The sequence below is a fragment of the Hylaeus anthracinus genome, unplaced genomic scaffold (assembly GCF_026225885.1).
Source record: "Hylaeus anthracinus isolate JK02 unplaced genomic scaffold, UHH_iyHylAnth1.0_haploid 11997, whole genome shotgun sequence".
Lineage (NCBI taxonomy): Eukaryota > Metazoa > Arthropoda > Insecta > Hymenoptera > Colletidae > Hylaeus > Hylaeus anthracinus.
This window is the reverse complement of record NW_026534344.1, coordinates 3,741,638-3,769,185: the sequence shown is the minus strand read 5'-3', so window position 1 is coordinate 3,769,185 and position 27,548 is coordinate 3,741,638. Positions and strand designations below refer to the sequence as shown.

General features: G+C 47.0%; 2 protein-coding genes across 12 annotated transcripts in view; both read left to right on the top strand.

Moving 5' to 3' along the window:
- The window catches only part of LOC128889746 (cell adhesion molecule Dscam2), a 55,691-nt gene extending 49,632 nt beyond the window's left edge, over positions 1 to 6,059 (top strand). For all 11 annotated transcript variants that reach the window (XM_054147675.1, XM_054147680.1, XM_054147678.1 and 8 more), the window contains 5 exons: positions 172 to 309; positions 1,033 to 1,223; positions 1,308 to 1,665; positions 2,016 to 2,073; positions 3,185 to 6,059. In XM_054147675.1, coding sequence (XP_054003650.1) covers positions 172 to 309; positions 1,033 to 1,223; positions 1,308 to 1,665; positions 2,016 to 2,073; positions 3,185 to 3,269 — 830 coding nt within the window. In that variant the 3' untranslated portion in view covers positions 3,270 to 6,059. The remainder of the gene's footprint in view (positions 1 to 171; positions 310 to 1,032; positions 1,224 to 1,307; positions 1,666 to 2,015; positions 2,074 to 3,184) is intronic.
- A 295-nt stretch (positions 6,060 to 6,354) lies between these two features.
- Positions 6,355 to 7,503, top strand: LOC128889747 (protein dpy-30 homolog). Its single transcript, XM_054147683.1, has 3 exons — positions 6,355 to 6,436; positions 6,554 to 6,630; positions 7,038 to 7,503. The coding sequence occupies exons 1-3, from the start codon at positions 6,421 to 6,423 to the stop codon at positions 7,275 to 7,277; spliced, it is 333 nt and encodes a 110-aa protein (XP_054003658.1). The 5' UTR covers positions 6,355 to 6,420; the 3' UTR covers positions 7,278 to 7,503.
- The last annotated feature ends 20,045 nt before the right edge of the window (positions 7,504 to 27,548 follow it).

Sequence of the window (27,548 nt, the reverse complement as noted above, 5' to 3'; positions counted from 1 at the left end):
CTCGTTTGCGCTTATCACACCGTCTGCGCGTACCAAGTGTCCAGTACGTGCGATTACGGTTCACCCCAGTATTCTAGTCAAAGAAACAATCACCCGAAATGGCTGCGAGCCAAACACGAATCCCGGTAAGCGTCGACCAGTCGTACGACCTTTGTAGTATATGTTCGATAGGTGGAACAGGCTCGATAAGGAGCCACTCGACGTGGGATCCCAGACGGCATATGTACGAGGAGTTGAATCATTACGCGCCGAACCGAAGATGTCCACCGCCGCCACGTATGGGCAGTGCCGAGGCTCTATCCCACAGAGGTTGGTAAAAGTAGTTAAAGACCCGAACGAAGCGCTCTTTCTTCCTTCGTGTCGTCGCGACGAGCCTTCGTCTATCGCGAGACTACGAATACTAAATTGCGGCCGTTGCAGCTGCTGGCTGGTTGCAGTCGGTCTTCGTAAGTTCTCCTTGTTCGACGGTTGACGTCGTGCAGACGACCTGTGTGATCCTCCGAATGTTGCACGCCTTCTGAATTCTTGCATGATTGCGCTGGTACCCGTTTATTTCGCAAACAGATGAACACGTGGCACTCGTAGAAAACACCTCTTTCGATTCGTTTCATTTTTCTCGTCGATACAGGACCAATCGCGTTCGCTCGCGTCTCGTAAAGTGGACGCAACGTATTTTACTTTTCATCCTGCGATCGGATGAGACGATCGAGAGAACGTCAATGGGCCTGTACTCGCGCAAATATAAGAATAACGTGCATGATATTCTCCTACGAACGTTTCCCTGCCCTCTGAGCGAGAGCAAAAATAAAAACAGAGGAACGCATAGGAATGCGATACGTAGGTACTCAACGATCGTAACGATTACTTGGTGGTTGCATGCGAAAGATTGTCTCGTGTTCCAGAGGCGTTTGGCCGAGGAGAGAAAGGGGAGCGCAATGTCCTCGATGCACCGAGATAATCTTGTACGATAAATAGATTAGTTTGACTCAGTCCACAACGGCAGTGTCTACCCTGAGCAATCGTTTCTTTCAGGCATGGAGGATGAGATTTGCCCGTACGCCACCTTCCATCTTCTTGGATTCCGCGAGGAAATGGACCCCACCAAGGCAATGCAATTCCAGACTTTCCCTCATCCAGGAAACGGACACTCTGGCACTATGGGACCACCCGTTGGCCATCCTACCAACGCCTCTGCTCACAGCCGCTCCGGATCTCAGTCTATGGTATCGAGAACGTTTCTGCGTAATTCGACCATACGGATTATACGTGAAAACGGTTTTGATCATTCGTTAACTTGTTTATCTCAGCCACGTCAAAACGGTCGCTACTCGCGCGTACCATCCCAAGGAGGCGGCAGCGGAACTCACAACGTTTTCTCCCCCGAATACGACGACCCGGCAAACTGTGCTCCGGAAGAGGATCAATACGGCTCGCAATACGGACAGTACGGTGCTCCTTACGATCATTACGGATCCCGCGGATCTGTTGGTCGCCGTAGCGTAGGATCGGCCCGCAACATTCCTATGTCTGGATCACCCGAACCACCACCACCTCCGCCAAGGAACCACGATCAGAACAATTCCAGCTTCAACGACAGCAAGGAGAGCAACGAGATCAGCGAGGCGGAGTGTGATCGCGACCAACTCGTGAACCGCAACTACGGCGGTCAGTAGAAAGAACCGTGATCGAGTGGGGGACGAGAGGACCGATTTACGAAGCGAGTCGACGTGCACGAGAATCCGGATCGGAAGGATCGGCTGTAACCGTTTGTTCTCGATTCCGATTCGTGTTCGAATTCGTCTTCGCCGAGTGGTACTCGCTCTCGGTCTCCTCCCGTTGCTCGCTCTAGCGCAGTAGGCGAATAGGCATGCCGAGCGAGTCACATCGTACAAGAATGAACGAGACTCGCTCCGGAGTCTGTGTATCTAATCGTTAGCTTCCACGATTTTGCATGCTACGTGTCGTCGTAGTAGTTTACCGTTGTGTCAATCGTGCCGTGTGTTTTTCTATTTCAGTGAATGCTCGCGGCAAGGACGGCATGACCACCGAGGAGATGCGTAAACTCATAGAGAGGTCAGTAGAGATCGAGTGAGTTTGGTTAACGGTGAACGATTGTATACATATAACGTTTCACCGTTCCTGCCGCTGTGTCTCGAGCGATTTCTTGCCTCGAAAACTGTCATTGACTTTCTCGATAGTAAATTGGCCCGTTTCTCCGTTAGTCGCTTCGACTTTATACCGTTCGACGATCTTTGATCTCGACTCTCCGTAGTCTTTGCCAGACCTGCTCTTTGCGGAATTGTTGTCTGTCGATGTCCATCATTGGCATTGTCGAATCTAATTCGAGTCACGTACGTTCGTGTGTACCTTCTAAAAATGATAATAGTGGTGATCGAGTGCACGGTGGTTCCGCTAAGAACTCTCGAATAACCTTTCGATGATCTGTCTAACGTATCTCTGACTTTTTTCTTGTTTCATGACTTTTTACGCAGGAAGCCGTAAGTCCGTTAGACAATAATCAATACTTAACAACGCAGGGCGCATTTTCGTGACCGACGGTTGCGTTAGAGACGATATTGAAAAGCTTTAGAAGTTGCGTTATCATCTGTTTTTAGTTAGTTTATGTGGCCACGAGATTAGGTCAGTCGATGCTTCGACGGCGTTGCTTCACGCGATCAACGAGATCTCTACCTGGGTCGAAAGCGCTTACTAAACCAACGTGTGTTTGCATGCGATTGCGGTGAATACATGCCATGTATGATGTTCGTAGTTGACACTAATTTTTTTTTTTAATAGATGACGCGAAGGGTGTACCCGACTCTCGATCGGTACCGAGTTTCTTTTCGCTACAGCTGTCGCTGTCCCGTCGTTGCTACAGATCCTGCTGTCCATGCTGCTGGTGCTACTAACCACTAACCACCGCTACGAATACGTTTTTTAATTGTCGTATTTACGACTCGCCTCGTTTAATTTACTCGCGATTCCAGCTAATGCATGCGCCGATGATACCACGTGCAGGTTCATTTAGTTGCTGTTCTTTAAATGCGTAGCAGTCGTATTTGTTCGATGAACGTACGAAAACGTCTGCACGTGGGGATAGCGATAGAATGCCGTTGAAGTAACAGGTACCTGCGCGCCAGGGTCACGCGCGACGTTGATTAACAATTGAAACTCCCTGTTGCAGAAACGAAGCCCCCAGCCGGCAAACCGGCCCCGGCCACGGCGGTCACGGGGGACTCCTCACACCCTACGATACTGTGGCAGTGTAACCTGTAAATCATCTTCCGTGGTCTTCCGTCTCTCTCGTCGCCGGCAGCCCAAGACTCGAGAGGAGCGGAACGAGTGCGCACGCCATCTCTTCCCCCGGTGCTGTCGTCGGTCCAATTTGCAACGATTTACGATTTAAAAAGTTACCATCGTCGCGAGTAGATTAGATTCGGTCCATTTTACATAAAGCGTACGCTCGTCGAACAATTTACACGTAAAAAGTCAGCGTTACGGCCGGCGACGACAGCCGCCTCCCGAAGGGAAACGCGTTCTCCTCTTCGTCCGCGACCATATCGTTTTACACAATTTTTGGCCTTTTTCTATTTAAATCTCGCGTTTTCCTCGTTGATCGTTTCATCTCTCATTCGTTGTTCGTTCCATCCGTCTATAAGGCCAGGTTACGAAACTGCCAAATTTATATTGACTGCCGTGATATGGACGAAGATGGATCATTTACGCGTGTGGCAACTTTATCGCGTCGTTGCTCGTAACGATACGTACGTACGATATCGTAGTAATCGAACTGTCGTGAACGAGACTCGATTCCCGTTGGGACGGTGGCGAACACACCCGGCACGTTCGCGGACGTTTCAGAACGCGACGAAGAATCCGGCCCGCGACGCGTGCTCTCGGCGACGGTGAATTATCACACGGGGGTCTTCGCGAGTTGTTCTAGGTTACGATTGTCGCTTTCAGGCGCCCACGAGTCACGGGAAGTAAACACGAGATAATACATTAGTTATTCGCTTTTTTAAGTCATGGTTGTGCCACACTGCCGCTCCCCGCAGGCATATGATATTATACATACATATATATAATGATATTATACATATATACATATATATATATATATACATACGATTTATAATTTCGTAACGAAGGTTGTGTACCCCATTTTCGGTGACCGACGATCTTGAGTCTTGACGTCGCGGAGAGCAAGTCTCGGAGCGCTGTTTTCGCAATCGCGATAACACCGAATTGGTAACATACGAGCTCGCATCGATGCCGTGGTGGCGTTTGCCAAATACCTGTTTTTTCGTCGGGCGAGTCGAACGAAAATTCTCGTGACACGCCGATCGACTATCCGCAGGAAGAAACGCGGCACGATAAAATTCCATAAACCCATTGGAGAAACACGATGAAACAAAATTTGAACCGATTAGACACCATGATCACACCGCGAGTGAAAAAAAGAAAACGAATAATTGGAACGTAAATAGAATGCAAGCAAGGAAGTACACCACGCTCGCTGTCGATTTTTTAATCATCCTATACGATATTTAGTCCGCTGTACACACACATATATTCCGCAAGCTAATCTCGATCAATTATGACGTATGTGAATTTAATGATAATGCGACGATGATATTATAACGTGTAAGCAATTCGAGCAACAAGTACCGATTTAAACGTAAGTAGAATTTAAGCCGGACGGATACGGTCGCGAGGTTGCGCCGTTTCGCTTTCGCTTTCGTTGAACGGTGACGCGTCGAGCATCGTTGAATAACAAATGAAAAAGTAATTTGATGGGCCAACGGATTTGACAGGGCGCCCTCGATAGCAGAAAGTAAATAATAAACATGAACCGCCAAGTATCGTTCGAATACTCGAGATTTGTTCCTCGACGTGGCGCCCGGATACGGTTACGGCGCGTGTCTCATAGTTGGTTTTTATCACAACACTATTTAGATATATACAAATATATAAATATATATATGTATACATTGACGTTCATATGCATACGTTGTAAGTAGGTATGTCTAGGTGTCGCATTTATTTGCCGAGGCGATGCACGAGTTGTACACCAGTCGCGAGAGTGTCACGGTCGAAGAAATGCGACCGTCGTGGACGACGGAGCAATGCCGGGGTGCTTCGGCCGTGAACGATCCGTTTCTTATTTTCTACGATCGAGGATCTCCTAACCCTTCGTTCGTATTCGCTGGCTACGACTCGGCACGCCGACGCACTTTTACTCATCGATGTGATTTTAAAGGCTGCGCAAAGTCTCGTGTCTCGTGTATGTGTTACGATCGCGCTCTACCACATTAAATGTAGCCATATCCAATTCACCTTTTACGATGTATATCACGTTTTACTCACGTAACGCTCGCGGAGCTTTTCGCTTTTGAAGCTTTTGAAATTTAACTGCGATGAAAGAGAGACCGAAAAATATTTAACTTATTCGATATTATTAGCCGTGCGATCGACGTCGCGTCTGCTCGAGCGCGACGGTCGACATTAATTAAGAAGGAAATGAAAACGTGATGTCCGCGAAATGTCGCTTAGCTTTTTCTTCTATTTGTCGATCCGAGAATAATCTCGTTTGTCGTTACGGTTTGTGTGATCAATCTGGAATCGTTTTCCTTCGCAAGGTTTAACGTTACTTTTTGAAGATGCTGTGAACAAACGGTCGGTGCCGCCGTCCGCGTTATACATTATACATATATTATGCTTTATTCATTGGATGATATTGGATGTTCGTTTCGTACAACAAGCGAGGCGGTTCTTCGAGCATCTCCTTCAGCGGGACGCGTGTCGTCTTATCTTTCGGTTGCAAACAGAGTCGGGACGTTTTCGTAATTTATACACTTGTGTTGCGCTCTGTGCTCGCCTTTAAATTGGTCGTAAATTTGTATTCTCGCATATACAACGATACTCGTATTTGTCCGTGTTCGTGGAGACTCGAGGATCCGCTCGCAGTACACCATTTCCTCAGTACCACTGTTTTATGTTTTTGTACCAAAGTCGTAGCGTCTAACTTTACGTTAAATAAATAAAAGTAAAAAAAAAAATCTTACTTATGTTATCAGATGCCTCGGCCCTATTACAGAGTGGACCAGTCAGCCTCGCATTTGTGGAAGTCTCGAATTATGGATACGTATATTACTTTTTCTGTCAGAAATATTAATTTCTTATTGTATGAAAAAGGTAAGCGACGCGAACTTTAGTTGATTAAATAAAACTTTTCAAGATCTAATTGAACTCAGTCAAATTATCTTAAGATTCGTTAATGTTAAATCTTCGATAATACAAAAGCAATTTGTAGAATTTTTGGAAATGCAAAACTTCTCGAGTTTCGCGTACGTGGTAACATTTGAATAGCGCTCGTGCGGTGATAAGTCGCCATAGTTGGTACCATCATTTGTTTGCACGATGGCGTCCGGCGGTGGTATGTATCCGTTTATTTTGCTTTTTATAGTTTAATAGGTTGCATTGGGCAATACGTTTCGGACAAGAATTCGTTGCGTTTACGATGCTGATTAATTTATCGCTCTCCTGACGACAGAAAACCCGACGGAGGAAAGAACCGAGCCAGTGACACCAGCACAACCCCTCACCAATGTCGTGAGCGAAGCAGCGCAAGTAAGTCGGATAACCTATAAATCTAGCGCGTAACCTCCTAGACACCTTCGCGCTATTACAGTTCGTTCGTACGACCGATATTTCGCAAAATGTCAACTGTTAATCGTATGTTCTCGTGTCGTAGGATTAATTGTGCGCGTAAAAATTAACAGTGTGTCGTTTGTTTGTTACAATTTCGACGGTTCCCGCCAATCTGATTGACAGCTGTTGTGGCAATTTCGGAAATTGTATTTATCGATGTCATACGAATATATTATTGGAATCTAGGTTAGCGTATCTGTTTAATGTTGCTCGAACTAAGAATTCTCGTCTGGTTTCGACAATTTTGATCAAAAGCATTAGCAGATGAATAAAACGAGTGGTAGATCTGCTCCTATTAATCTTTGCATTGTTCTTTATGATTACAGAGGATACTAGCTATGAACAAGGACTCCGATTTGACAGGTGTACCGCCAAAAAAATCACGGGTCGAATTGCAATCCCTTCCGACTAGGCAGTACTTGGATCAGACGGTAGTTCCAATTCTGCTACAGGCATTGTCGAGTTTAGCCAAGGAGAGACCTGCGGATCCTATTAGCTTTCTAGCTGGATACTTGCTGAGGAATAAGAGCCAGTATGACAATGGTGAATCTCCTCCGACTAGTTAATGAACTGTCGACTTATTTACTAATATGCAATGAAAATTGAGAAATCGTTTGTAAACATATACTGATTTTTCTTAGGAACATATACGAGTTGGGCAAGGTGTGTTTGTGTAATTTCAAATTAAATAAAAATGTATTAGTTTTCTTAATTTACGATAGGCCTTTTAGCAGGTAATCGACGAACGTAACGCAAATGTATTCAGTTTCGCAAAAAATTTCTTTTAGTGTTTCTTTGATTCTTACCCAGTGATTACCCAGTTTAGAATATTCTAAACTCGGAAAAGTTAATCTCCTCGTTAAAGAGTTTACGATAGTTAATACCTGAAGTCTCCTCTTCGTTGACTCGTAGAACGTTCGAAAATCATTTTCCCGAAAATATGAATTGCAAGTCCTTTCCATCAACTATAACAAGCGAGTAGGATCGTTATCGCTGGCTCGATAAATCGTAATGAGTCCTCCGTGTTCGCGTCGATTTTAATTGGAACGGCGATTTAATTGGACGCAATTAAATGTAATCGTCCAATGAATCGGCGTGAAATTTATTTTACGGTCCGATAAGATCAATAATTTGCACGGTACACGCGACGCTTTCGAGCTTCTCCAAATTAGTTTTGGAGTAAACAGACCACGTTGATTTTTTGACGTTTAAATTTTAGGACAACTCGTTTTTGTTTCGTTAAATTTTAGGACGACTCCGTAGAAAGAAAATTCGTGTGGACCCAGATAACGCTACAGCACCGCACAAAACGACGACGACGACGACGACGACGACGACGACGACGACGAGATATCGGGGTAATTTCGTGGCGAACAATTCGCGCGGCAGCATCATCGTACCGAGTCCAATTAACGACGGAGGATCCCATTCGAGTCTCTCGTATATCACCTCGTTCCTTGATACCATTGCAGCTGTGCATTCGCCACAGACTCTGCAATTACTTTTATTTTCTGTCCGTTGTGCCGCGTTTTAGGTAACAGTTGTAAAGGGCGTAATGCACTTTTTATTCAATTAGACAAGCGCCTGACATTATCTTATAGCAAAAGATTTTGACAGCCTCGGTTGGTATTGAAGTTTTGATTCGCGTTGAAGTCTTGGTTGATCATGAAGCCTTTAATGATTCTTACATAAATAAATAAATAGTAATCGTGGCGTGTTTAGGGACTTCTCGTACTTCATGTTTCGCGTGAACGAGTAATTGACCGAGTTTGCATTTCTTTCCTCATTTTTCTTTCGCCTTTGTTTGTATCCAAATTCAACGGTCAGCTTGAGACGCGTCAGTCTTACGTTTAGCATGCTGCACGTAGTACAGGGCATAGAAGCACAAGGCAGGTACATCGAGACTACAGTTAATGGCAGAATCGTGTCACGGCTTTCGTCGTGCGCGAACAATCTGCACATTCACGCCCGCACGGGCACACGGCGCCTTCGGTTCAATTGGCACGCATATTGGAATTCTATTAGCGAGATTACCGACAGTAATTGCTCGGTTTGGCGCAATATCGCACGCTCGTATGTGCCTAGCCAACAGGCTAGCGTGCGTCAAACGCGGATTAAGCGTGTACATTTCGTCTCGACCCGAGCAAGTCGGGTGTATGATATTTATTACGAGTATAGTAATCGTAGCTGGGTCCTTCGAACAGAATTTTCCAAAGTGCGTTTCGTGTGGCATGAAATTGCTTTTAGAATAATGACAGAAATTCGGAAAACTCCGAGCTTAAAACTTTGCTTTGTCCCGGTATTTGCTGGGGCTAGAAGAAACTTTTTCAGAGAGTACGATTTGCAGATTGCGCTAGAAAATGTTGATCGCAAATTTAAAATGTACCGTGGAACACCCGGTACGCCGTGACTCGCGGATTTGAATATGCACGGGTTACATTAGTCGTAGCGAGTCGCTTCAAAGGATCGAGACGTTCGGTTGAAATTACTCGGACTACTTGGGCGAGCGTTACTCTCGCGCGCGAGAGTTCCTCTGTGAAAATTTAATCGAAAGTTCCTACTGCTAGGAAATGAAAGTCGAAAGTAGATACGAGGGTGAAAAAAATATGCTGGAACACGATGAATAACATATTTCGCTGGGAAAGTAGCGAAACTTGTAAGTTCGCGGATATCGAAGGGTGGAAAACGATTTACCAGGCATAAGGGCGTTGGGATTCGAAGCTGAGCTTTTTTTCTAAATTTCCGTCTCCGAACCGACACCGGATTATACCTATAAAATTTTCTCCCGTAACTTGAAACTCTACCGTTGCCCCCTCTCTCTTCGTCCCCCCTTTCCCTGGGTCAGATTCAGGGAAAAAACGCTTACCAGGCAGATTCGCGCGAGCTAAAGCTCTCTTTTCTCTCGTATTTTTTGCCACGCTACAATTCTATCTGATAGCGGAAAAGTTTTTTCATGTTTCTTTTCCGGTTCGTTCCGGCTCGTTTTGTTTTTCGATTCGTTTCGCTTCGGCCATGAAAGATGACGCGCGATCGCGCATACCGAAACGATAAATAGCGCTTGCTTTTCGTTTTAGTCGCATTAGTAGAATTCGCGCTTAATTATCGAGAAATAATCGTTCATTCGGGATCTTATTTAATTTTAAAAACTTGGTAAAAAAAAAAAAAAAATGGGATAACAAAAGTTTGATGCAAATATTAAACCCAATATCTACTCGGAAAGTACCGTAATTGGACATAATATAAAATCGTTAATTGAATATCGAAACGTTTGCGGGCTGCAAATTGAAAGCCCCCAAGCACGACAGGACGAGGTGCAAGCATATTCGACTCGAAAATGAAATTCGTAATTCGGTCACGTTGTACTGGGACGTTTTAATCAGCCTGACGGAATGCTTGAAATCCGTGAAGGAGCATGTACAAGGGCGCTCCCCTTTCTTCTCTCGTCCCCTCCGCCCTATCACCCTTTCTCTCTGTTCCTCTTTCTGAATTATCTTGCGGTTCCTCGCTCGCGGGGCCGCAGATTTTCATTTCAGATCTGGCTCCGGCACAGTGCAGAGGAGAAAATAGAAGTCGCTTCCCGTTGATTTCAATCTGTTTGACGGGGCACTCCTCGCTCCTTCTCGCTTTCCGGAGCGTCGCGGTGCCCGATGCCAGCGCACCGCGTCGCTGCACGAAGACAACGAGACGAGATCCGCGACGCAGGCATACGAATATCGTGCAACGGCATCTCGCTGGTTATTTGGTACTCCCGTTTCTTATTCTTCATCCGACCGTGCATTTTGGATTTACTATTTTCTCTGCGAATACGACGTTTCTCGAAGGACATCGATCCACAATTACTAGATCCACGACTCGTTTGGAAATTTCTCCTCGAGCCGTCCTATCTGTCGCGTCGCCGAGAAAACATTACGGAATTCTTGGTAAAATAGGGTTCTTTAAAAACATATCCAAGGATAAAGGGTTACGTTGTCCCTGCTAATTTAAATTTAATCCCACATTTTGGACCACATAAGTTTTATCCCGCTAGATCGCTAAAATCATACTGTGCGACGTTTAAACATCCTCTCTTGTTCTTCGTGCGATTTGCTCCAACGAACCGAAAGGTGATAGGAATATCGATATTACTCGCAGCAGCCTCGATATTGTCAGAGAATATTCTGCACAAAGGTAGTACATTCCTCTGGAAGGGTTTATGCGCAGATCCACTCCCTCGGGTTTCAGTTTTCGATCGCAGCTGGACGTAGAATCGGCTCTGCCTCCCCATTCGCCCTTCATCTTCCCACCACCGACAGGTAAGCGTCTCTCGAAAATCGCTTAATCCTCCGACCGGTCGAAAGCCCCACGCCCGGTATTACGGTAAACGTTGATTTGTGGCCATGGCAGCGACATTATTTATAATTTGTGGGTATTAATAGCTGACTCACGCGTGCGTATCTACGATGGTATATAGATCCTACAGGAGCCTTTCTGCTCACATCTATCTCACCTATCGGCGATAAATTTCCATCCGGATCGCAGAGGTAGTAGTTTAAGTTTCGGTTTAGTTGCAATCCTATTTCAGAGAGGACATGCTTGAGGCCAATTCTTTTGTCTATGTCTATTATCGCAGAACCCCGTGCTCGTAAAAAGTGTTACACGACCGTTAGAATCTATTTATATCGAAAAAGTCTCGATTTATCGCGCCATCTTGAAAATACAATTTCTGAAACAAAAAGAATCCTTGAATTTCACGCAATGAAATAATTCCATCGATGACTATATAAAGCACGGTTAATTCCGTAGGTAGGATGAACGCGGTCTTCATTGTTATCGTGCCCGGTAAAGCGCCTGGGGGGGCACCCCGAACGTATTTCAATTTTTAAGGCCGTGTACGTATGCGGCCAGGAGGCTCGACTTGGTTTCGTTTCCGTGTGCACCCACCGGCACCGGTGCTGGGCATTGTTCTCTTTCCCGGGCCTCCGTCTTTCGCAGTTAGGGATGAAAAGAGGAAAGGGTTGGTTGGTGAAAGGCGAACGAGGACGGATGTACGTATGTTCCCTCGGAGGACGCCGCAAGACCGCTGGAATACGTTATTTTCTCTGGGCTGTTATTTCGAGGCGGAATCCACGGACCGCGTATACGACGCCGTGATAACGGAATCAGATAGCTGCTGTGCCATCTCTTACCGCGGAATAATACCTTGCGGGGATATAAATCACTGCTGCCAGACCCGATATTTTCGCGGGAGCGGCACGCACGAAGGCCCATCGTCCGGTTTCATCCTATACTGACACCCGGCACCGCGACACCTTTCATTTCCACACCCAATGTCCGTGATGGCTTATTCTCGAAATTGCCAGCCGCGGGCGTAATAAAACGTTTGGCGTCTAGTCGATCGGCCGATAGAACCTTCATCCCCTCCCCCCTCCCGCCGCTGGGGTAGCAGCGAAACATTGTAAGGGCGTGGGCGACGGTAAAGTGGCCCCCTACGGCGATCGTGCTTCCTTCGTATTGTTTTTTCCCCGTCGACCAGTTTCGATGCAATTATCGGGTTGCCCAGAGACTCCTTTCAGTTTTCGTCGACCTAGCTCTACTTGTTTGCGCGATGTTCCAAGAAAGCTCTCCTCGAACACATCGATTCCATTTTTATATTCGTTAGACGCTACTCTTTGAATAATCATTAATTTCTTTCGTATATATTCACGGTTAACGATAATCATAGAAAGCACAAATCTTTCTCGCCAATTAAATATAAATTGTCGCGATAACAACTGCGAATATTCGCGAATATTCGCGAAACGAAATACAATCGTTATTCGTTTCCACGGTTATTAGCTCGTTTTCTTGTTACGGAAACCGATGGATGTGCAATTATCGACAATTCGCGACAGCAATTAAAAGAGTTCGATGCTCTTTGAAAGTACCCATGCGCTCTGTATTATATCCGCTGTGCGTAACGCGAGGCGAAACGAGGATTTTTCTTTTGTTGTCTCCGGTGCAGCGTCGGTCGTCATCGCGCGTGTTAGAAAAAATTATATCGACGCGATTCAAACATTTTCAAACGATTTCTATTTGTTTGCGTAGGAGTATGACGTTCGCAATTTAAGGACGCTATTGCCGGAGTAACAGACTGCGCGTCGGTAATGCGATGTTGCTAACGCGTGTATCGCGGTAATTGTTTTGCCACTAATCGTCGTAGACGAACGGACGGACGTCCGTACGAATAAATGGAATTTCCAGGGGGGTGGCGAGGAGGGTCGCGGAAATTCCGTGACGCCACACGTTTACCGATTCCGGAGAGGAATTGTTTCGAAGAGGATCGAAGATGTTTACCGAATCCGACTGCGGTCTACGGCGAGGTAGAGGTCGCGAATTGGAATCCCCATCTAATAAATCACGGTTGTATATCTACGTGTAGCCAGGATGCGTGCACCGACGGACCACCATTCTCTGTGCTAGCATCCATTCCACGGAATAGCGTCAGCTCCATCGTTCGCCAGCACGGTCTCGCTAGGAGAATGAACATTGTTTCGTGCGACCGTAGGACCGATTACAACCGAAACGATCGAGCGGATAACAAAACGTGCACGGACGCGAGAGACAGCTGTGGGAGATTCGAAAACGACTGGATCGATCCCGCGAATCGATAGTCTCGCGCGCGATCGACAACTCCCGGGCCGTACACTCGCGATGGTTATCGACGTCCCGTCGTTTATTCGCTTAGATTCTCATTGATAAACATGGGTCGATCGAACGGTACTCCTGTTATTATGGTATTAAGCTCTATGTGTTTCTCGTTTATTTTTTCTTTTTTTATTTGAATCCTGTTTTCGATGTTACACGTGGAATTTTGATTCAAACCTCGGTTCCGTATCGTAGGATATTGTGTAGAATTAGATTCGAGAGTGTTTTTCTAATTTCGCTTCGATGTGTCTTCACTCTTCATCCGAGAGCTAACCGTTCGCGAACCGTCGAGGGTTCGGGGACCGCAGTTTGTGAAATACTGCTTTGGAGTATCGCGTTTATTTCTTCTTTTTTTAACGTTTCATTCTGTAAAATGTCAAGAAAATCTGGACTCGTTCACCTCGTGAATCGTCCAGGTCTACGCGAGTTGCGTTCGAGTTCGAGGTTTAATATCGCTGAGAGCAGCGCTCGTTGACAAAAAGGGAAGGGAGCTTTTATTAAAACTCGCGCCGGTTCTCTCTGTCTCGCAATGGCGAGCCTCCCGCATTGATTTTCAATGTAATTTCACAAATTTATGGGCCATTTGCATCGATCCAGACGCAGCGATACGATCGCGTTTAATAATTTTTTGCTTCTGTGTCGGTGGTTCTCTGCCCCTGTGTTTTTTTTTGTTTTTTTTTTTTTTATTCATTTGTTATCAAGCGGAATGGATTTCGCTTCATCGGATGTTGTTCCCACGAAACGGCTAACCCGGTTATCTCTTTCCTGTTTCAGAACATTTTTCAAGGCCTATCCAGCCGCAGTATCGCATTTCGGATACGTCGCGAGAACGCTATAAACCACGGGGACGAAACGATCGCGCCCTTATTTTCGTGCTTCTTTGTCACGGCTTTACCCCCCTCGCGACGACGCGAGCAAACGTTGTTGTCGACGTTTGGATTCGCCATTAAACATGGTCCCGGTTTATCTTAATGGACATCTAGTTGGTTACACCCCGATTCGTGGGACGCGATACAAGAAAATCTTCGGGAACACGGTAAGCTCCTTCGATTTTCGTTCCGGGTAATTTATGACCGACAGCGAGCGTTTCGTTGGAACTTGTGCAGCGGACGACATGTTCAGCAGTCGCGGAGTGGCTTCCCGGTTATCATCGTGCGGAGTTTTTCTCGGCAAATGTCTCTTAAACTGGGTACGTATGCGGGATAAAGGGAACGAAAAAGACTAATAAAGTACTGGCGACCGTGTCCCATTCGAGGGTTTGAAAAGTTTGAGGATGTATGGAGAGACTGTCCTCGTTTCGGAAGAAAAATCGAATGGCGGAAACTGTCGTCTCGTAGGTGGAGTCGTTAAGGAAATCTCGAGATCGATTCTGTTTCTTTGCTTTGAACGTTACGTTTTTCATCTCGTCGGATACACAACCGATTTTAAAACGACTTCAACGATGTACGCCGCGAGACCATTGAAAAGTCTCCAATTTTTATTAACGCGACGTTTAAAATTCCTGTAACGGTCACTCTAAATCACTGTGCCGGGAAGAGCTGTGCTAGAAATTTTTATTTCGTGCTATTCGAACTCGCAAGCATAAACGCGCGCGTCGTTTCTAGCTAGCAATAAAAAAAATTCACCGTTTAGGGCAAATTAAACGTCTTACCAGCGGAAGTGGAAAAATAAGAGAACTGCATATTTTTTGTACAACAAAGTGTCTTCTTCTCTTGGTCTTAGCTTAATGAAAGACGCGAGATTTATATCTCTCAGTACCCGCACTTTTTAATTTACACTGCAGCTTCTCTCGTCTCGGGCAAATTGCATTAATAACAAGTCCGCTTCCTCCTTTGACGTCCGAGGAGAGACGAGTAAAAACTTGCGGCATCGACTTTGTCGCAAAATCACGGTGCGGATTTTTCTCGACAGCGAAGGCGACGATGAAAACAACAACGGTGAAGAACGAAGCTAACAAAAAAGTTGGCAACATCGTAGTAGAACTTTCCCAGTAGTGGTCTAGAACGCGTAGAATTACTTGAATTTCGTTTCTCTATCAAATTTATTAAATTCGATCGTTTATCTCGTTCGTTAGCAAAGAGACGTGTAAAATCGCTGGAATCCCGAACAACGATTTTGGTTGGTTCGCCGGTTTATTTTCGCGAACGAGATGGCCGATACGGAGGGTGTCGATGACGCTACAGTGGAGGTTGGTGATTTCATCCTCGCCGGGTATATACCTTTTATCCGCTATGCAGAGTGGCCGTATTAAAATGTAAATGCGTGGTACCTAGTTATTATGCGGAGCGGCCGATGCGATCTCCACCGGCGGCGATGCGACCCTCGTCGTGTATCCCGCCTCCTACACCCCCGCCGTCGTCGTCGTAAACACCCGATAATGGGGAAACCGTGTATCTAGCTATTCGACCCTGTACGCCCACGCGAGTGTGAGACCGAGTAAAAGGGAAAACACAGCAGACGAGCCGCCTATCGCTGTCTCCTGACCTTCCGCGATCAAAAAAGCGCTCGGACATCCTGATCCATCCAGCGCGATCCCTGCTCGCACACCCTGAATTTATCGGTCGTTCGCGCGCAAGGGATCCTCTCGCGGATTTCGACGCTTCGCGCGAGCTGACGAACGTCGATCAATTTCCCCTCGTCCGGATTACCTTCCGCGCCTCTCTGCCTCTGACACTTTTACGCCCATCGTAAAATCGCCAGCGCATCTTCCTCCGACGTTGACCGTATGATTTCGATTAAGATATCTCGTTACTGCGGCGTAAAAGCGGCTCTTGAACCACCTACCGAAACGCTCGGTCACTCGATGGACTTCCGCATACGGAATACCGTTTCAGGAGAGCGATATTGTCGTTTCACGTTCGTTCGATTGATTTCGTTCGGTCGCAGTTCGGAATGCAGCATTCGAACGGCCGGTAGTTTTCGTTTCATTCGAGATGCACATTGACCAAGTAATCGTGCAACGTGGTACGTCGACTACTATATAGGTAGAAAACTGAATACATTCGAGACCGATGACGTAAAAAGTTTCGCGACATCGTTGTCAACCTCTTTTTAACGACGATCGTCGTGACGAGCCCTCGCAATTAGAGATCCGACGTTCGGGGGCGGTCGCCGAGAAAAGACTGGCGTAAGCAGGATTCCCTTCGCGCGACGCGACGATAAAAAACATTTGTTCGTTTTGTTACTCGTTACACAAGCGGGCGTAGGGAACGGAGGTATCCTTCAGCCAAGGGCATGTTTTCTTTCCGTCCGCCTTCACCCTCTTGTCACCGCGTTCGCGATGCTATCACTGCCGCCTGTTTTGCGGCTTTCGTATTATTTGTGCATTTCCACGGTTATATTCCTCCCGTGTCTCCGTTCTACCGTATAATAAAATCCCTCTCAGCAGACTGTCTTCTCGCTCCGTGCACCCCGGCCCCCTCTCGGTACACAGTATGTTGCCGCGTCGTGCTTGCACGGGGCAACGCGTGGCGCATTCCTTGGTGTGCCGAGGGAAACGGAGGGATCGGAGGCGACGCCGACGCGACGGGAGGAAGCGAGCACGCGAGAGACGGGACGCTGATGGCTACAGAGGGATGAGACGGAGGAAAACATAGGAGGGCTGAGTAACTGCAAACAGCAAATAGCAGCAGGTACCCGACGCGCATTCCACGAACGGTGTGTATAAACACGAAGCCGACGGTCGTGAAATCCGCGGCAGAGGGACCCCTGTTAATGCCGTCGAAGATACACGATACTCCGTCTATATTTGTCGATCGGTTCCAAAGACGATACGTATAAGCGTCCCGTAAGCGTAACGTAATCGGGGGGATACGGCCTTACAGTGCTCCCTATTCGCTTTAACGTAGCGAGAAACTTTGTACACCGTCAGTCGTGAGCTAATGAACCTAGGTCACCTTGATCCATCGAAAAGCACGACACGATGGCGGAGACAGCCTTAAGTTTGCCCGAGTGTATTTGGCGAAACGATGGGGAGAGAATGGGGGACATTAAATGTCGATTAAAAAGCGACCTGTAGCGATCAATTTGACGAACGGATCAATTTTTCGATGGCGCATTTTTATCGCCACTCTACATCGATTTTCTATCGACGAAAGGGATGAAACTTTGCTCGATAATTAATAAGAACGCGTGCCGAATTCGAGGATAATCCGGCTTATACTTTCTCCTAAAGATTCGCAAAGTAACCCATTTTTCGAGGCGTTGAGACGAAAAAAACCCTTTATGGTACAAGGGTCGTATTCGAGAGACGGCGAGGGAAACACGCGCTACTATCAACGAGGGACAACAGGTTACAAAGCCGACGCAGTTAACGCTGACCGCAGGTCAAGTTTCCTCGTTGTGTTAGGGTCAAAGGGCATTCCTATTAGCGGAAGTTAATGACACTTTTATGGAACAGCAGAATCGTTTTCACGGAGTAACGGGAGTTTGGTTTGCCTTCGAGTGGGGAACGGAAATTAATGGGAAAGCGCGAGAACGATTATCCGGGGCGCGGGACGCATCGTTGGCCGTTTAATAAAGAAATGACGCGGTGGGAGGAATCGTCAGCTATTATACGACGTAACGGCGTCGTAAAGGAACACCGCGGAAAAACAAGATCGACGAGATACGTCGAGAGCTAGGCAGGAGGAAACAAGCTGGGCGGGGTTGCATAAATATTTCTGAAAAATTAACGAACCAGCGGTTGTACATTTTACAACGCTTGATAAGTTCCGTCGTAACGAGAGCAAAAGGTCGCTGATAAATAGGTCGATCGTGCAGGTCCTGCCGAAGCGTAAAGAATTCATTTCTCCTACGAGAAGTTTGAATATTAAATACGAGTCGCCGCGGTCGTGGCCGCGTACGATTAATTGATTATCGTTTTACGAATGATGAACGAGCCCCAGCGGTTGCCAGCGATAAGAAGTTCCTCAACCTTGGTGAAATACGGTGCTAAAACAGGTGACGCGGAATTCGAAGCTTCCAACTTATTTGTCTCCTAGTTTGAATAAAAATAATTTATTGGTGTTCCAACAGGTAGGAGGAGAGGGGTGGTGTAAATTGAAATCTTATACCGCGGTAAAATACGCATGTATATCGGTTCTCTTGGATGTTTTTCAACGATACCTGTGTTTGTCCACTTCATAGACGATACAAGTAAATAAGAAAGCGTGTATCGATACGCCGCGCGAAGCTTGTATAGAGATTGTAGTCGGGCAGGTCGATGTAATGACGTGAAAAAGGAAACGGGAGAAAAACGAGTCGCCTCAAAGTGCTCGCCTAAATGGCACGTTCCATTAGACCGGAAAATTCGAAGGCCGCGCGGGTCGATATAAGTTGCTCGTTACAACGGTCGTCCACTTTGCTAGCGAATGAGGGTCAGGTCGATCGAATCGACGCCGACGATGCGATTAATCGCGATACCTTATTCTTTCCGTCGGTCGCGCAACACACGAATCGACGGAACCCACACCGCGATTTCTGTCGGTTGAAGGGCGACCGCGACGGGTGGAGGGTTCGACGAAACCGAGCCGATGTAAATTCAGTCGTTTAAAATTATAATGCGTTGCGGGTCCGTAACGACTGTCGACGCGTTGTCGCCGATTTGCACTCCGAATCGATAAATTTCGCTCTAATTGCTCCGACGAAGCTGGATCCGAAATGCGAGTTCTCGCGCTTGTTCGGCGGTTGAGTCGCACTTCTGCGCAGTGGTGCTTAACCTTTTCGACCACGCGGCATAGATTAGAGCAATGTTTTCCATAGCGGGAAACACAACTTCTCGCGAGGTCGCCTCGCGATCCAACGAGGATGCAAAAGGTGGCGTAGTTTATAGCTTCACCGGTAGTGGAAACTCAGGAATAAATGCTTTCGCGATTCATGAGATTAGAGTTGCACGGGGGTCTCGAGTGTACGACCTCGACGAAACCACTGGTTTAGAGAGAACGAATCTGGAAATGTCGTTAATCGTTTTCCCAGCATAACAATTCTTTAATAGGGGCGGCGCATCGCGATGCAGTGATTAAGATTCATTGGTTTAGCGGTATTCTTTTGTTCGCATCCCCAATGAGTCGCTAAATATTCGAATCGCCGTTCGCGATACAAGAGATTATTAAAATATTTCAACGAGCCGGTCGACCGGTCGTTACCGGAGTCCTCTCCTCGCGAGGTTCTCAATTAAATGCTAACGAGCGAAGAGCTCTTTTCACCTGAATACTGCTTCGTTGGAAGCTGCGGGAGCCACCTATCTCTCGCTCCACTTCTCTCCTCCCTCTCCCCGATTCGTGGCCTCCTCTGGCCCTTGTTCTATCCCCCCTACTCTTCTTCGACGACATTGTTTTAACGAGACTGGGAAGTGCAATTTGTTCGTCCTGTCTTCGACCCATCGCAAGAGGGGTTACCTACCTTTTTCTTCTCTCTTTGCGATACCCTTTCCTGCGATTTACTCTCGACTGTGCGCGTCTGACGCGGTATCGTAGGGAGGAGGAAAGAGATCATTCCTGGAAAGGACCGCGAGACGTCTCGAGTCAACGTTTTATTAACCCGTTCGACGAACGTTGGTCTCGAGTAGCGAACAGTCATTTAATACACGACATACTCGTGAAATATTCCTCTTAACCAGAAGCTGTTCTTTCCCTCTCCACGCAATATCAGCGAATACGACCCTGCGCTGTAAAAAGTCGTTGCTGACAGTTTCGAAATTATTTTGCAATTCCGGGGCTGGCAGCGGCCGGTGCAGGAGGTGAATTCGAAGTTGTCGACTGTTCAGCGGCAACAATGGGATACGTCGAGCGGCAATTGAAATGTTGTACGCGAGAGCAGGCTGTCTCGTTACCCCGTCCGTTGCATTCAGAAGGAAAAATTATGTACGCCGAGGGTCCATTATGCCTGGCTAACTAAATCTGCCGGTTGCTCGCGGGAGCGCTATTGTTGTTGTTGGGAATAGAAATATTCGCGGTAGGAACGCTGGCTGCGCAACGACCTTTACAATTCAGCAAATATTCCTCGTTTCGGTCAACGAACGAACGTTCAACAATTCTTTCACCTCCAATTCGTAAGATGCCTTGCATTGGTGCACCTTTAAGAATTAGAACACGTGGTTTCCGTGCAGGCGAGGATGATCGAAGGGACATCATCGATCCTTGTCCTCGTAACTTTAAGCGCTCCCATTGGTTCCTTTCTAAATTCACTCTCGAAAACTCTTTCTATTCGTCGCTGAACAGTTTCCCTTTCCAGGCATCGGGAAACGAGAAGGTACACGGAAACGCAGCGGCGGTGACGAAGGTGGGCGCACTCGAGTTAAATTTTAATTTGCAACTAGTTAAAAAGTTAGCGGCACCCGCGAACGTAAGAACCGACTCGCGGCTGGCGGCGGTGGCGCGACGATAATGTAAGTGGGTGAACTTTCGTCGGTTACCTCAAGACTCCGGGGGTGCCGCGTGGGGGTGGAGAATCATGCGAACATCCGAGAAATTCGAGAAGCGCGAACTCGTTAACCCGTAAATCGTCGTTAAGGATCCGCGGGCGGGACGTTCGCCGCTTGGATCGCGTTAGTTGCGATTAACCCTTTGTTGGTTTTTTGTTATGCCTGGGTGCTATTTAAAATCGGATTACGAGTAGTTTCATTTACCGTGTTAAGTACTGCTTTTACCAGGAACGATTTATTGGAATGAATTTGTTAGTATTTATCGTTTCGTTGAATACCGCGGCTGAAACAGCGTACCTTCGGCGATTGGAACGGATTCGCCGCGAATCCGCTGGTTAGGCGATACTATCGAAAAGGTTAACTCGGCACGAGCGCAGTCGTGACGTCGTTCTCACGAAAAGACGTTCGGATTTATCAATCGTGTCGTTGTGAAACGACTCAAAGGCGTTTATACGACAAATCGTTCAATTTCCAACGGCGCAGCGGAATATCGGCCGAATCCCGGCCGAGACCGTTTCTGTCTTCGTGCCAAGGAAGGCGAATAGGCTGTCCCGGATGATAGTCGAGAATATACGCAACGCGAGAGAGGGATGGCAAGAACCGAGAGAAACGTGGCGAGCATACAAGGGGATGGAGATCCGTACGAATCCCTTCGAATAGAATAAAGAACCGGCATATCGGCGAAACTACATAACCGTAACGTTATTACGTCGCAAAAGGAGTTATTTGCCGCGGTAAATAAGAAGGCGAGGACTAAAGGTAGAGCGGAGGGGGTAGGCGGGTCGCGGAAAAGAGTGGTCGGGAAACGAAAAAGGACGGAAAAAGGGTGCACCCCGCGAGAAGATGAAATTTCCTTTTCCGGGTCGATCGTTAAGCCGCGGTACAGTCGTTCCGACGACGGAAATATCGGTTTTTGTAGACGAGAGATCCCATTGTCTTTGCGGATTTCTCTTTAAAAAAAATCAGTGAAAGAAACGACGAAGCGAAAAGGAACAGAGGAAAAAGGCGGACAAAAACGGTAGTAGTTGGTTCGCGGTCGTTACCGAGTCCTTTCCGTTACGTCATATATTAGTCCCAATGAGATCGACGGGACGTTGTAAATCCACGAGTCGCAGCGTGGTATTTCAATTAATCATCGGACGGTAGAAGAATCGACGGGTTGGGCGTACCGCGTGGCCTGGATTACTTTTCATTCGCAGTAAAATGTCCATCTTAAAAAAATTATATTACGATTTAGATAGCGTTTAGATGGTTGGATGAGAAACGTAATGCGTGCAACGGTTAAGTAACCGAATAAACGTTACAACGTAACCTGACGCGGTTGGTCGTTACACCTACGCATTCTATGCCTAATAACGTGAAGTGAACTTTCGCGTTCCTCGTATCTAAGCTTGCTCGTCGAGACCTTGGGCAGCCATGTAGTTTAATGAAAATGCTCGCTCGCGAAGCTGTCGTCGAGCAAAAAGAGATAATGGGTCGAGGAAAGCATAAAATATCGCGATATATGCTATTATTGAATTAAGAGATCGAGAAAGATCGGATAGATGTCTCGATTTCGGCGGAAGGTAAAATTAAGTCAGTTTCGCAGACGGGCGGTTAAATACGAACAGTTAGCGGTTCAAACAACGGGGAAACGGAGTGACGTTAAAAACCGAAGGAAATCCGTTCGGGAACGTCTTTATCGCGCTGATACATGATTGCAGTTTGAACACGGTGCCTGCAGTTACCGTGCCAAACGAGTTTGTTACTGGCTTGGTAATTGCATCTTTCGCGTCTGACTGTTAGCTTGCGCGGGCGCGGACGCGGGCGCGGTCGTAAGTCGCGGGGATAAGCCGCGGTACAAAGAGAAAGACGGAGAGAAAGGGCGACGGCACAGAGACTCAGGCTTCTCAGAAACGATCGGGAATCTTGTGATTCCAATTAACCGATAACGAGCAGAAGTAATATCCCTCGCCCTTCTGGCTCGCTTTCTCTTCGGTTCGCTTTATTCTCCCCGTTCCATCACCCAACCAGCTTCATTCTCCCTTTTTCCTGGCTAGATCGATCTGGAGCTCACCGTACCGCTTCGCCTGCAGGAGTAACAGAGCAATAGAAAAGCTGAGTTTAGCCTCCTCATACATATGTATCACGGTAATACCTGGAATATGGATAAAATTTGTTGGTTCGATTCGCGATCAGGAGTCGATCCACGCCATTGTTTGTGTTTCTTCGACTCGATTGGTGTTGCTCTCGCAAGATGCAATGAAAACGATACCAGATTTCCTTTTGCGTTAGTTTTGATACACGCCGGATAGTATCTCTCTCGAGCTTTGTGTATTTATCGCTTCGCGAACATTATGCGAGACATTCTCGCACTGCGCGAATGCGTACGGGAAAATTACGTCAGGGTGTTGTCAAAGGGGCATAAAACAGAATGTCCGCAGCACCGCGAACGAGCGTTCCGTTTTACAGCCAGCGTGGAACGATAGCGGATCTTTTCACGTAATGGAGTTACGACCTGATTTCGATATCGCCGATATTTTCGAAGCTTTCGCCGATGCAGAGGCGGCCGACCGATCGCGCGATTAATTAACCGGCCCCCGTCGTGTAATTGCCCGGCTCGTTGCTGAAAAGAGACCCAGCTGAAATTAATCTGTTCTCCGTTCGTCTGATAACGCGCACTTTTCGAGGACGTTAAACTGTTAAACAGAAGTTATATCCGCGATAAGGATTCGTGAAACGACGGGGTTTACGATGCCGACGTGACTCCTTCGCTATTTTTTGAGACCGACGGGTCTGCAACGGTAGAAGCCCTAAAAGTTCACCGGCGACGGCTTAATTTCAAACTTTGTACACACGTTTATTTACGTCTCGCAAAGCTATTCAAGTTTCTTCGTGTATATCTCGGTAGCGCCGAGGTTTTCTTGGTTAGCGAAGCGCATGGTTTTGCCGTGGCATGTACGCCGGTTTTAACTGATGTTAAAGTGTTTTCGGTGGTCCGCGTCTTATTGTTAGTCAACCAACCACGGGGAACGGTGTCCAGCGATAACTAATGAAACGCAACGGGCCAGGGAATAGAAAATCATGGCCGCGACGACGTTCGCTCGTGAATAATTGCCCGCGGGCGTGGACCAACACGCGGAGAATATCATTTACGAAGCGCTACGCTACCGCGAATATGTCCTCGGTGTACAATTTCCGTACGGTCGGAACGTCTTTTCCCCGGAGAGTATACACGCAGACCTCGTAGCGTGTGTAGAAAGCATACGGTGCCCTGGAAAAGTCTCTTTGCAGGCTATCGTCGTTGAGCGGTCGTAAATGAAAAACGAAAGAAATTCTATAACATCGATGAATTTAAATTCATCGTTCGTTTCTAGTCGTCGATTTGATAAGAATTCTTTCGATACTACTTACATTAAATTAATTAACAACCGATCTTGATACGATATCACAAATACAAAGACACTCTATTCGGTATATCGTACACCGTACGATACACGAATCAATCCGGAGAGTTGCGCTTAGTAAACGATTTGTTCACGGGTAAGCGTACCTGTCGTGACTTTCCTAACACCCTTTAGGTCGAAATAGAACGCGTGGATAATGATACGCGATACGTGACGCTAGGTATCGTATCACGACACGTCCGATACGAATCGTATCTGCCAAGGGAATAGCCGAGTAGCGATCATAGAGAATTTCGATCGCGTCTGAACAAGCACGGGGCAATACTACTTTCGCCGTTTCGCTTCCGTTGCTCTGTCATCGGCAGTCGCGAATTACCGAGACGTAACTACCAGCAGTTATATAAATTACAGCGTGCCGCGGGACGATCATTAGCGTGGCGTAATTTAATGAGAAAGACAATGCACTTTTCTGGAACGGAACGGGACCGGAGCGGGCACGATTCAACTCGAGATGTTCGTAATGGTACTCATTATACGACAGCGACGTAGAGTGGCCTTTTATCGTGGCTCGATTGCCACAACGGTGCGACGGTAATAACAAGAACCGCATAATAACGCGCGGAATCTCGAATTCTTCGATCGCCCGTGCTCAACGTTGGTTCCATAATTGAATACTCGAGACTGATTCCATCGAACCGTAATCATTAGGAGCAGATATGCGAGAACTCGCGAATCCCGAGACAAGAATTTCTCAAGCTCAAAAATCTCACATCTACGTATACAATATTCACGCGATGTATCGTTATTCTTATAAATGTGTATCAATTTATATAACGGCGTAAATTAATAGATTATTCTGATAACATGAGATGGAAGCGCAGAAGCAATTTCGGCCAACTTTTTCATACGAATACCCCGCTATGCAGCGCGCGACCAATCCTATTACTGGGCCGTATGCGCAAAGAACGAAAACGTATGCATAAAGAAGTAGCCCGGGTAAGGAACGTGCTCGTTTCAGGTTTATTTCGGGCCAGGAGGGAAAAGAATGGCGGGGTTTGCGAGCTCGGTCGTTTTCATCGCGGAAGACAAATCCGCGGCGTTAACTGGACGTGTAACGAAACGCGCGACGTCTCCTGACTGAAATCACGTCAGGTCAGGTAATTTATATGAATCCGCGTGCTCGTAGATATCGCAGAGGAGTGGGTTACTTGCCACCGACTCCCCGGTCCGTGTGTACCCAACCGGTTTGCAAGGAACGATCTGACTTGCTCGACGAACGCAACGAAGAGGGCGGTATCGCTTTACGGGCCCCCGAGGGCAGTTATTCGAAATAAGCAAAAGCTCTTGGCCCATCTCCGCAAAGATAAAACCGGAACGTGATTTTTTTGTCGATCGATATCAAGGAAACGGCCACGGACCCACAGAAAACCTCGTTACAATTCACGGTTACGAGTTCGATCCTCGATTGCGACGAGATGAACGAAGCTACGATCGGAAAAATATTTAATTATGTTCATCCTATTTGTTCGAGCGCGAATGTATTAAGAATATCGCAACACGCGTGAGTCCCATCGCTAATCGTCGACATTATAAATCGGGTCGCGCGGCTCGGTAGACGCGCCGGAGCGACGAAAGTCACGATTTATGGGACTTTGTTTACGAGCCATTAAAGAAGAATTATATCGGGTTGAAAATCGCGCGAATTGTCTTATCGTGCGAAACAACGCGAACGCGAAGCCAGCGATGATTTAGTCGAACGCCGCGGCTCTTCTCCCATAAATCACCGACGAAACGTCACGCCTGGCCGTAACGATTCGGACTTCCTTTCGGTGTCTCGCTTTCCGTTGCTTCCGAGTCCAAAACTGAACATTGGGACCCACTCGAAAACTTGTACCAAGGAAATGACTATATTGCTTTAGTCGTGACAGGGGTTTTGGCCAGATGTGTTTGATCCGATCAGCGGAGGTCGTCCTTTTGGTCGTCTGTTCTGGTTTTCGGAAGTATTTACAAGTCTACCAAATTTGAGGTCTGTGTTTCTTAAAGAACTGCAACGATAACTAAATGATAAAGTACATTACATAATTGAACACACATTTGACCACTGAAGGAGTAGAAAGGTGTTCGTATAGAATAAGAATAGTATTCCACGCGGGTGAAACGGCAGGGCACAGCTAATCACATATAAGTGAGTCGATAACGACTGTCAAAACTACCTCCATTCAGTCATTTATTCAACGATAGAATTAGTTTAACATGAGAGAAATCCGCAAGAATTGCTATGGACGGAACGGTACAGACGGTCGATCGATTTTCGCGAACGATTCGCCATCCGGCAATTAATTAAGAAGAAAGGGGAGGATCTTTAATCCCCGGTATGCGGGTGGTTCGCGGTAATATCGAGTCGCGGCGATCGGGCGCACAAAGGCGGTCAATTCGTCGAAAGCTCGCCCCCGCAGACGTGGAGGAGGCTTGTCAGCCACTTCCTGACTAATTGCCGCCGGGGTTCGCCGTTTCTCGGAAGTCCCGTGGAAATATTGCTTCCGCAGGTCGAAGTACCGAAGTCCGACCTCGGGAAGACACGGGCCTATTTCAGTGCAGAGAATTGAGGTCGTAGATCCTCCTCGAGTCCTCGGTAGTCTCTCACTCTCGCTCTCCTTCTCTCGTCGCTTCTCTGTCCCTTCGTGTTCCATCCGAGTCTTTGTTCCTTCTAGTCTACTCCAGTTCGAGTGGCTCGAAACCATGAAGCTGATATACTAAATTCTCTTGTTTAATTAGAAATTAACGGAAGGTAGTGCGTCTGACCGAGGTACGCCAGCGTCGAGCTTGTTCGAGGGTAAGACGCCTACGCACGCGCTTTCTTTGGCGACTTAACGAAATTCCGCACCGAAACATATTTTTCTTCCCCGAAAAATGAGAGTTACTCGAGTTCCCTGTTTCGTGTGTCTCGCCTTGTATACGTACACGTAGCAAAACTTCGAGGTTCTGTTCGTAAAGGATGCCGTAGAAACTCGAAGGAAACCACTGAAACACGGCAAAACAAAATTAAATCGAAGGAAGGGAACAATCGTCGAGTCGGCAGCTTGCCACGTAATCGCGGTCCTTGGGGGATTCCTCGACGTTATCAGCAACATTGGACGGGCGTATTTGTATTGCTTGCGTACTCGGGTACGAGAAACATCCAAATTTGTCTGGTCGTTCGCGAAGGTCTGACAAGTGAAAGCCGCGAACCGTATTCTGGGTCTCTCCTTTTTTTATTTATTTTTGAATTCTTGTAAATGCGAAAATATCGATTGCCGAACAACGATCACGCGAGTTTCTCGATTGATTGGGAAAAGAAAAACTCGGCTACAATTCGTGGATTCTGGTTGCGAGGGATTTCCGCGACG

Bases quoted from the DNA above. Each gene is read 5' to 3' on its own strand.
- LOC128889747 (XM_054147683.1), top strand. The intron at 6,631-7,037 runs GTAAGTCGGATA...TTATGATTACAG, and splicing joins TCGTGAGCGAAGCAGCGCAA to AGGATACTAGCTATGAACAA.